Source organism: Trachemys scripta, chromosome 24 (assembly GCF_013100865.1).
Source record: "Trachemys scripta elegans isolate TJP31775 chromosome 24, CAS_Tse_1.0, whole genome shotgun sequence".
NCBI lineage: Eukaryota > Metazoa > Chordata > Testudines > Emydidae > Trachemys > Trachemys scripta.
Genome location: NC_048321.1, coordinates 14,630,475 through 14,641,815, shown reverse-complemented (window position 1 = coordinate 14,641,815; position 11,341 = coordinate 14,630,475). Strand labels below are relative to the sequence as shown.

Genomic DNA, 11,341 nt, shown 5'->3' with positions numbered 1-11,341 from the left:
GGGCTCTGAACCGCCAGGCCTGGAGGTGCCGGGCTCTGAACTGCCAAGCCCAAGGGTGCCGGGCTCTGAACCGCCAGGCCCAGGGGTGCCCGGGCCCTGAACCGCCCAGGCCCAAGGGTGCCGGGCTCTGAACCGCCAGGCCCAAGGGTGCCAGGCTCTGAACCGCCAGGCCCGGAGGTGCCGGGGCTCTGAACCGCCAGGCCCAAGGGTGCCGGGCTCTGAACCGCCAGGCCCAAGGGTGCCAGGCTCTGAACCGCCAGGCCCGGAGGTGCCGGGGCTCTGAACCGCCAGGCGCAGGGGTGCCGGGGCTCACGCTGGCAAGCCTGGGCACCAATGAAGCTGTGCAGGGAGGGGTCCTGGTTGCGTGGCACCCAGCCAGCCAGGCCAGGAAAGCGAGGTGGAGAGGAACCTTTGCTTTGAACTCGCTTAGCTTGTGAAGGGAGGCGTCGTCTGCCTTTGACCTTTGATGTCTTTGTAACCGTCATGGGGCGTACGCACCGCGTGGTGTCCCAGAGACTGAAGGGTTAAAACGGACCCAGGCTGGGAGGAATAAAGGGGCTGGAAGCCGTGGGGCAGAGCGGCTGCCGGTGGGGAGGGAGCGGCTGGCTGCAAGCCCCCAAAGGTGCAGGGACGCAGAGCCCCGGGGGAAGGCAGGGAGGCGTTCAGGGCTCTGGCGGGTGGGAGCCCCTCTGTCCGTGTATTTCGTTGGAGGGCCCTGAGCCGGAAGCCAGAGGAGCGGGCAGGCCTGGGATCCCCCCGGGCTCTGTGAGCCGGGGGCTGTGCCACATCTGGCCAGAGGGAGGCGCCGTCACACCCCTCACACTGCCCAGCTCTGCCCAGCTCTGCCTTTTATGGCTTGTGACCACCTAGCACCTGCCCTTCCCTGGGTCCCAGCTCGGCTCAGTGTCTGATCCAAAGCAGGGTGTGTCTGGGACCTTCCCTTGGGCTGGCAGGAGCCGGGCGTCTCCTCTAGGAATCAGCGACAGACCTTCTAGGAGCTTGTGCTGGCCAGGAGGGCGCTGGGAGTTCACACGTGTCTGGGCCGGGGGGTTTGCTGGTGTCGCTCTGCAGTGTAATTCGCGGGGGGCTGGTGCAGTGTAACCGGGAGTGATTTACACGCTGGAGGCTGGGTGTGAGCAGCGTAAGGGTGGTGGCTCTCACAGCAAATCAGTGTCAATGGCGCCCCAGGCTGGAGAACTGAGGGGACATGGCTGATCATGGGTCCAGACTACGCTGGGGAACGTCACGGGATGCCCTTTGTGCGGGAGGAGAAAGAACAAAAGAGGACCCCCCTGTAGAGAAATCTCTGTATTTAACTATCTCTATAAATCTTTATGACATTGCATCTTGCATGATGTTATTTTGTATTTCATATGACTTGGCATTGTGCCTCTCTATTTTCATACAACTTTGTATTAGATCCCTATATAGAAAATTGGTAGAAAACTTTGTATCAAATGTTCTAGCCCCTAAGGATAGTATAGTTAAAGTAAAAGAAACATGTGCCTTTTTGCTAGAAGTAGAATAAGATCTTCTCCCCCACTCGGTAATCAATTGCCCTATTGACTGAATGAGGTGTGAATGAGTGAGGCTTGGAAGACACCCACCTCCAGACAGCTACAACAGTTGGAGAGGGGCTGGGAGCCAGAGCAAAGGACAATACAAGTTGGCAAGTGGGCCCAATAAAGAAGAGAAGACATATTGACGGCCTCCGGAATTAGAACTAAGCACCTGCTTTAGAAAACCCCCTCTTTGAGCAGCACTGGGACAACACCTGGAGAAAAGCAGCACAAAGACCGACGGACACAGACCCGGATTTTGAAGCTGGTCTAGATTTGCATGAGAGGAAAGCTGCTATAAATGTGAGGTGTCTTGCAGAGGACCCTGGGTTTCATCTTGTCACCATCGGAGCATCGATCCGGATCAGCAGAAGCCCGGCTCCACCCCCTCCCCCATCTAACTCACCTGGCCAGTGAAGTTAAGGGGAGCAGCTAGTTGGTAACAACAGCAAGACGGAGTGTGTTTGTGTGTGTGTGTGTGTGTGTGTGTGGGAATGCATGCCTGTGATATAGATATCTCATGTGCATATCATAGAGTATTAATTAATACCTGTATTACTAATAAATGTGGCGTTTTGCCTTAATCCCCCTGAAAAGATCCTGTATAGTACTTCGAGTACAACACCCCCACACGCGGTTTAGTCTCCAGGAGGTGCGGCTGGGGTACTGGATTAAGCTTGAGGGTGTGTGTGCCAGGACGTCTGGGAACAAACACATGCTCTCTGGGGAATTTGTGTTTAGGATCTGGCTTTATTCTGTGCATTGGCTTCTGGAAATACTCAGTGTTAAATCAGAGGATGGAGGAGTGTCAGGACTCCTGGGTTCTCTCCCTGGTTCTGGGAGGGGAGTGGGGTCTAGTGGTTAGAGCAGGGGCGGCTGGGAGCCAGGACTCCTGGGTTCTCTCCCTGGTTCTGGGAGGGGAGTGGGGTCTAGTGGTTAGAGCAGGGGCGGCTGGGAGCCAGGACTCCTGGGTTCTCTCCCTAGTTCTGGGAGGGGGGTGGGGGCTGGTGAGTTAGAGCTGGGGGGGCTGGGAGCCCGGACTCCTGGGTTCTGTCCCCAGGCTGGAATCTTGGGGGCTGCTGTGGAATACAATAAGACTCAGCGCTGTAACACAGCACATCACAGTCTGTCCAGAGACTCCCCGCCCCCTCCTCCCACTCTGGCTGTAGTGGGCTTTGGGTTGGGCCCTGAATCCCTGGATCTTTGCAAAAGCAGTTCAACATTGTTATCCTTTGGACACAGATGGGGAAACTGAGGCACGGGTGGGTGGGGGAGAGAAGAGAGACACACAGACCATGAGGGCATCATTCAGCTGCTGGATGGATCCCCCTGGGCGGGGGGTGACACAGAGGGGGCGTTAAGAGAGGAATTTCACTGCCAGGAGCCCAGCCAGACTGGGCAAGATGCTGCCCAGGCCGAAGGGGCCCAGCATCCGCTGAGCGCCGCTGGGCGTGTAACACTCAGTCTGTGTTATTTGGTAGGTGAACACTCCTGAATCCAGAATCACGCCCTTCTCGATGGCGCAGGCGTGTGGGGTGGCACAGCCTTTCGCTGCAAAGGGTATCGTGATGTCATCTGCGCAGAGAAAGAGACGCTGATCAGACACGGGGCGTCCCGGCTCCGCTGAGCCAACATAACCTCCCCCCGCCGCAGCCTGGAACCCCCCCAGCCATGCATCTTTAGCGCTGGAGATGCCAGTGGTGATCAGGAGACCTCAGAGTTAACACTTTGTCTAGAAATAAAGGGTGTGCATCACACCCTGCGGAGCAGCTGGCCACGTGCCATGAGGGGGACGTCTCTTGTTCTACCATCTGCTGGATCATGGGGGGCCAGCGAGAAGCCGGGAGGCAGCAGGGCTGGGCTGCGTGGGCCCTGGTGACTGCTGGGCTAGCCTAGCTTTAGCCATGTCCGCGCTGCAGGCAGAGGCCCGGGCTCCCCCGGATGAGCTGGCAGGGCGGGGCAGGTACAGGCAGGGGGCTCTGTGTGTGGACAGAGCGGGGTTTGGGTTTAAACACGAGTCAGAGCCGTGTCCGCAGGGAGAGGGGGAAGCCGGCTGGCTTTGGAAAAGGGGACTGTGTCCTCGAACTCGCTTGCAAAGGGCGTTGGCCCCATAGGGACCCTGGGGCTGAGCCTCGCACGGAGCTGGGCCGGGGGCATAGCCAGTTAAAACGGGCACTGCCGGGGGCTGCAGGGGCACACTGGGAATCCGGGCCCCGGGCCTCCTTTTGTCCTAGTGCTGATGGGCCCGGAAGGATCCGGGACACGCACTCACCTTCCGAGATCTGCCCGCTGATGGAAATGCACTGGCTGGCGCGGCCCTCGCACTGCAGGGTCTCCTTGCTGGAACAGCTGCTCCGACCCGGGGCAAAGCAGATCGGGCACCGGCCTCCCGTGTAGACGGTGTTGATGATCGGCCCTGCAAGGTCCGCCAGAGAGAGAGGGTCAGCGGGGCGAGGCAGGATGAGGGGACGGGGAGTTGACGGGCTGGGTTAGGGCTTTGTCCTCATTGTTAACATTTATTTCTAGCACAGCAACAGAGATTGGGGACCCCATTGTGCTGGGTGCCACATGGCACCCCCCCACTCCCTCCCCTCCCGTTGTGCCAGGCGCTGCACGGGACTCCACCTTTCTCGGAAAAAGAACCCTTGTACAAACCAGGTTGACACTAAATTGGTGCCTATGCCCCAGGGAACAAACAGGGAGGGATGCAGAGACACAGACGTACAGACAGGAGTGAACGCGTTATTGCAGTCGTTCACAGAGCAGATCTGGGATTGAATCTCCACATACACCCCATTCCCGAAGAAGAGGGAGATGTTCCTGGAGAGGATGGTTGAGGGGACGCAGGAGTAGAAAGTGCCGGTATTTTTAACAGCTCCTGGTTAGAAACAAAATAGTTACGGAAATTATTTGCAAATGAAACAGCTCTCCGAGGGCGGGCGATTCCTAGGAGCCACCTCACCCCTTTTCCTGGCATCCCAGGCCAGAAGGGCCCATTCCAGCATCTAGTCTGACCTGCCACATAGCCCAGGCTGGAGAATTTCTCCCTACACGAGGCCCGATCACGTGTGTTTGACAAAAGCATCTTCCAGGAAGGCAGCCGGCCTGGATTGGAAGTTTGTTAATCCCCCTCTGTAGCTCAAAGCAGCACCCCAGAAACCCCATATTCACCACTGTCATCTCATTATGAAATGTTTTGTACAATGCAGCCTTGATCTGCTGAACATTAAGCTCCTGTTGGATTGTGTGTGGTAACATTGGATGGGAAGTTATGAAATATTGCGGTGTGTGTTACTGAAATACGTTGTGGGGTTGGGAACACCCACAACCAGCCTTTCAGGTGTAACAATGGAGCAGCCAGACGCACTGATGGCCCATCGAAGGGAATCCACACTCCCAATGGCCGTCCCAGAGACTTCTCAGAGAGAGCACAGACATTGGAGACGGCTTGACCAACGGGCCTGCCTGATCCCCACGTAGCAGCAAAGATCTTATAATAATAATATATGGAGATATCCTAACTCCTAAAACTGGAAGGGACCCTGAAGGGTCATTGAGTCCAGCCTGCTGCCTTCACTAGCAGGACCAAGTACTGATTTTGCCCCATACCCCTAAGTGGCCCCCTCAAGGATTGAACTCACAACCCTGGGTGTAGCAGGACAATGCTCAAACCACTGAGCTATCTCTCCCCCCTTCCCAGCAGCTGGAAGAAACTATAAAAGAGGGGAAGTGACATCACCATTTGGCCTCTCCCCCATACCCCCCAACTCAACACCTGGAAGAACATCTGGAAGACAAAGACTTGGAACTGGAGTTTGGTCCCAGGCTGGCAAAGGGTCCAGTCTGTGTGTGGAGGATCTGTAACCTGCTTGTACCATCTGTCAGGATGAGACATTGCTTGATTCACATCCTGCTTAGACTGAAAGTTTAGGATTTAGACTGCGTGTTAATTTTTTATTTCTTAAGGTAACTAGCTCTGACCTTTATGCCGACCACTTATAATCACTTAAAATCTATCGTTCTGTAGTTAATAAACCTGTTCTATATTTTACCTAAAACAGTGTCTTTTGGTTGATGGGTTTGGGAAATCTCAGCTCGGTTTACAAAGGCTGGTGCATGTCCTCTCCACGACGAGGGAGGGGCGAACTATTTAATGAACTTGAACAACAAGGAGTCCGGTGGCACCTTAAAGACGAACAGCTTTATTTGGGCATAAGCTTTTGTGGGTAAAAAACCCACTTCTTCAGATGCAACATTCTTCAGATGTTTTTGTGGATACAGACTAACATGGCTACCCCTCTATTCCTGTAACACAGTTGGGTGTGTCCCTGCTGTACGGGGAGATTTCGGAAAACCAGTAAAGTGCCTGAAACCACTGTAACTTCTTGCTAAAAGCAGCCAAGTCTGTAGGCCATAAAGTGGGCATGCAGAAGGCTTAGCTTAAGCAAGGCAGGAGGGGAGGGGGTTTTGGGTGCAACAGAAAGGGCAGCTTGACCCCACATCTTTCCTGATAAGAATTGTGTTGAAAGTGCTGATCCATGCGTTTTAGGGGTCTTAAAGCTGCAAACTCTGAAAAAAACCCCACACCTGGTTAATCGATGACCAGAAGGAAACCTCTAGCTCGACCTTTGAAACTGCTTGCTAAGCAAGGTTTCTTTCAGTGACATGTCATGGTATCACTAATGTATAAATACAGGGGAGTCGCATCTTACACGGGGGCTAGGTTCTGAAGTCAGCGCATAGGGCGAAAATCACATATAGTCGAACGCTCATTGCGTGGAATGGCGGGCAGAATCGCCCGCACTACAGGTACAGTATTTAAATTGTTATTTTTCTCTTTTTTGTTTTGTTTTGCCGAGCGCGTATAGTTAAAATTGCGTAAGTTAAATGCGCCTATGATGCGACTCTACTGTAAGGGGAAAATGTTTGAGCTAGTTGGACTGGACTCTCCCTCTGGATACATCTTGCGGTCCCCAGCGGCAGACGGAAGATTTGGCCACCGGAAGGGCTGTGCCACTCGAGACCCACGCTCAGCTTTGGTAATTATCGAGGGTTGGGGGTGTTTTACTAACCTGTTGCGGACGTGTGTAACTGCTTGAGACTAAGAAAAGTTTAGCTTTATGTGAAATCACTCTTGTGCTGTCCTGTTTGTGCCGGCATCTATCGGTCAGACAGCCGTGTCGCCCCGATTTATTTCCTGACACCACCTCGCACAGAGTAAAAGTTACCGAGAGCTTTGGGTTGAAGGAACCCTGGGTAACACCTGCCTGTGGATGGCTGTGTGAGTGCAGGATCTGGAGGGGTTTGCAGCTTGACATCAGCATCACAGTGCGAGAGGGAACCCAGGCTGGGGGGTTTGAAGGGCTCAGAGGTGCCACAGTCCAGGTTGCACCCCAGGGTGCACACCCATCACACCCTCCCTGTTAGAAACTGGAGCTTTATTTCTAACTGGAACATGTCTGGCTTCCACGCCCAGCCGTTCTGATGAAAAAATATTTCCATTAGTAAGAATCAAAATTCGCAGGGAGGCAAAGTAAGAAAAATGCTGCTTGAAAACTTCGTCGAGTTTGAGTTAAGGACATTCGCTGGGTTGATCTGGACCCACGATGTTGACAGTTTATGTTTCAACGGTGATAACTAGGGCCCTGCCAAATTCATGGCCATGAAAAACATGTCACAGACCGTGAAATCTGGTCTTTTGTGTGCCTTCACCCTATACGATATAGATTTCACCAGAGAGACCAGCATTTCTCAAACTGAGGGGCCTGCCCCAAAAGGGAGTTGTAGGGGGGTCACAGGGTTATTTTAGGGAGGGTCACAGTATTGCCACGCTTACTTCTTTGCTGCTGCTGCCGGCGGCTCTGCCTTCAGAGCTGGGCTCCCGGCCAGCAGATGCCGCTCTCCAGCTGACCAGCTCCGAAGGCATCTACTGTCATAATTGTCTCACTACTCCCCGCCACACACACACACAGACACACACACACACACACAGACACACACACACACACACACTGTCTGACCATCCCTATAACTTCCTGCAACAATGAACAGCCTCAATAAACATAAACATTGATATTATCTGCCAAAATTATAAAAAAACCCAACAGCAACGGAATTCTGCCAAGTCTCGATATACGGGAGGTCAGATTAGATGGTCGAATAGTCCCTGCTAGCTAAAGTACTTATCTGGTGCCCATCACCATGGTATCTGAACCCCTCATCTTCAATATATTATCCTCACAGCCACCCTGTGTGGTCAGGCAGGGCTGTCACCCAGCCCATTGTACCGATGGGGAAACTGAGACACAGATCCTCAGCAGCTCCTAACTCTCATGGAAGTTAGGAACCCAAGTACATTTGAAGTTCTGGGCCTAGGTGGAGTGTCCCAGGTCACACAGGGTGGCTGGCAGAGAGGGGACTGGAGCCCAGGTGTGTTAAGCCAGCAAACGGTCGGCGCAGAGACCAATCGTGGAAAGTCAGCGCCACCCACCTTTGACCAGCGTGTTTGCTTCCCAGACACTGAGGCAGGCGCCTTGACCAGCAGGGCAGGGCTTTGGCACATCAGAGCATCTCCCTGCATTACGGTTCTTGCATTGGTAACAGGACCCTGGCGAGAAGGGAAAAAAAATCAGCGTTTCCGTTTTTATTTCCGGTGCCGCCGTCCCCCATTTCCCGTCTGGTCCCCGCAGGCCTAGGGCTCGCGGTGGTGGCCTTGGCTGGTTTGATCTCACTCCCCCCCGCTGGCTGACACGCCCAGGCCGTGCGGTACCCACCCGGGATACGCCCACCCTGCAGCTGGGGCAGCCCATCTCTCCTGAGCTAGCCTGCGAAAAGTAGCAGCATTGATGCGGGTGGTGCCGCAGGCTAGTGGCCCGAGGACGCCAGGCTCCTGGTTGGAATCGCGGGCGGGCGATCCGCACCGCTGGGCTGTGTCACTCCTTTTACTCACCTCTGCGTGCTCTAATTACCCCCAGGGCGAGCAGCGCATGGAGCCACTGCCCGGGATCAATCCCTGCAGCAGCAGGGGGCATCGGCCAGTATCTGCTCTCCCCCTTTTAACCCTTTCCAGCCATGCAAAGCACAGAGGGAAACTGAGGCACACACTGGAATCATAACAATAGTAACTCAGTTCCCACTTTGTCATGTCCCTCTGCCCTCCAAAGTGGCCCAGCCCCTGGGAGTGATCCCTTTAGTGCCCCGGGCCCCACGGACCCACAGTTCCATGGGGCTGATCCGTGGCCCCCAGACTCCAAGACTGGGCCTTTGGCACCAGCGATTCCTGTCTCCCTGCAGCGAATCCAGCCCAGGGAGGCTGGTCCTGCCCCCGGGGGAGTTTGCGGCACCCCCCAGCAGCCTTTGCCGAGCAATGTGACTCGTTATCAGCCGCCCAGTCTGAGCGCCTTAGAGGGAAACGTTCAGAGAGGGCTCACCTGTGCCAGCCTGGTGCCCTTGGACTTTGCCCCCTTTTCCCTGGCACTGTGGGTCTCTCCAGAGGGCAACTCACCTCCCAGCCCCCTTCTCCTTTCTTCCCTAGCTCTGGACCTTTCCCTGCTGAGAGCTGGGGAAGGGATCTCCTTTCTCTTCGCACTGTCCCAGCCACGTGGTCCCCCCATCTCTCCCAATCTCCCGTCGCCGTGGGTCAGTCAGTGCAGCTGGCCCCCAACACCCCGTTCCTCCCGCCCCAGACACCTGGGTGGCCCAAACAATGAACGCGGCAGAAATTCAGGAAATTACCCAAATTTCCCTTTTAGGGTCAAAAATTGTTGCCCGGTTCTAGTGGGGATGGGGCGAGAGAGCCCCCACACCCCTCCACTCAGAGCTGCTTTGTCCTTTGCCCTGTGACTTGTTAACCTGAACCCCTCCCCCTCCCGTCCCCGTCCGGGAATCACTCGCCCGCCCTGCCCCACAGATACACCCCTCCCCGAGTCAATATTTGCAGAGCTGGGGGGTGATCAACCCAGGGTTCATTAGAGACAGTTCCTGCCTTCCCCTCCCCCTACCAGCTCCCCCTCTCTGAGCTACCCCCCCACCAGCCCCAGTGATCCAGCTCCCCAAGCCCCCCTCCCAACCCCCTGGGATAATGGGCATAACCCCACTGAGTGTGGATGGAAACTAGGGAAAGCCTGATTTCTCCATCCACCGTTCCCCTAACATGCCTATCCATTCATCCCCCTACACACCATCCATCCGTCTGTCTGTCCATCCTCCTACACACCCATCCATCCGTGCGTCCCCCTACACACCCATCCATCCATCCGTCCATTCCTCTACACACCCATCCATCCATCCGTCCGTCCATTCCCCTACACACCCATCCGTCCATCCATTTCCCTACACACCCATCCATCCATCCGTCCGTCCATTTCCCTACACACCCATCCATCTGTCCATCCCCCTTACTTACCCATCCATCCATCCATTCCCCTACACACCCATCCATCCGTCCATCCCCCTACACACCCATCCATCCGTCTGTCCGTCCATCCTCCTACACACCCATCCGTCCGTCCATTCCCCTACACACCCATCCATCCATCCGTCCGTCCATTTCCCTACACACCCATCCATCTGTCCATCCCCCTTACTTACCCATCCATCCATCCATTCCCCTACACACCCATCCATCCGTCCATCCCCCTACACACCCATCCATCCGTCTGTCCGTCCATCCTCCTACACACCCATCCGTCCGTCCATTCCCCTACACACCCATCCATCCATCCGTCCGTCCATCCCCCTACACACCCATCCATCCGTCCCCCTACATACCCATCCATCCATCCATCCATTCCCCTACACACCCATCCGTCCATCCATCCCCCTTACTTACCCATCCATCCGTCCATCCTCCTACACACCCATCCATCCGTCCATCCTCCTACACACCCATCCATCTGTCCATCAATCCTCCTTCCCCCACACACTCATCCATCCATCCCCATACACACCCATCCATCTATAATTCCATCCATCCCCCCACCTGCCTTCACGCCCGTCCATCCATTCATCCATCCCTCTACAGGCCTGCCTTGCCCCTCTACATGCCCCCCCATCCATTCCCCTACAAGCCCACCCATGCACCCATCCATTCCCCTTCATGCCTGTTCATCCATCCCCCCATCCATCCCCCTGCACACCTGTCCATTTATCCATCCCCTACACACTCACCCTTCCCCACCACATCCGCCCCTCCATCTGTCCATTCCCGTGCACGCCCACCCTTCCCCCCACACGTCCGTCTATCCATCCATCCATCCATCCATCTACCCACCCACTACACGGCCACCCTTTCCCCCAAACGCCTGTCCATCCATCCGTCCATCCCCACACTCCCTTCTATCCAATGCCCCAACCATCCCCGCACACACTCCTCCATCTCCCCACTTCCCAGAGCGGCTGTCCCGCTGGGATGGCCCCTGCGTCTCGGGGACATGCCGGTGCCACGGCTCCCCTGGAAGCCAGAGACGTACTTGCTGTTGTCTGGGCGTCAGCCACAGCCAGGAGCGCGGCGAGCAGGCAGAGGACGCATGGGGCGGGCATGGCGCGTGGGGCGGGCATGGCGCTTGGGTCTCTAATGCCGCCGGCTCCCTCGCCAGGAGGCTTTATGCACAGAGCAGGGAGTGGTGCCGGGACGTGGGAAATCACCAGACGGGATCCAGGAAACACGGGGAATGAAAATACCTCATGTGGCTGCCAATCACCGGGCGCCTCCCAGTCTTTAACGTGTCCATCCCCACCATCTCCCAGTGCTGTGATGGGCAAAGTACAAGGACGGGCTCAAA

At 55.7% G+C, this 11,341-nt stretch overlaps 1 protein-coding gene across 1 annotated transcript; it reads right to left on the bottom strand.

Annotated features, from left to right (window-relative positions):
• Window positions 1–2,531: 2,531 nt before the first annotated feature.
• On the bottom strand, window positions 2,532–11,101 carry LOC117869648 (phospholipase A2 inhibitor and Ly6/PLAUR domain-containing protein-like). Its single transcript, XM_034756652.1, has 5 exons — window positions 11,030–11,101; window positions 8,050–8,166; window positions 4,285–4,437; window positions 3,832–3,975; window positions 2,532–3,134 (listed from the first exon to the last, which is right to left on the bottom strand). The coding sequence occupies exons 1-5, from the start codon at window positions 11,097–11,099 to the stop codon at window positions 2,917–2,919; spliced, it is 702 nt and encodes a 233-aa protein (XP_034612543.1). The 5' UTR covers window positions 11,100–11,101; the 3' UTR covers window positions 2,532–2,916.
• Between the last annotated feature and the right edge of the window lie 240 nt (window positions 11,102–11,341).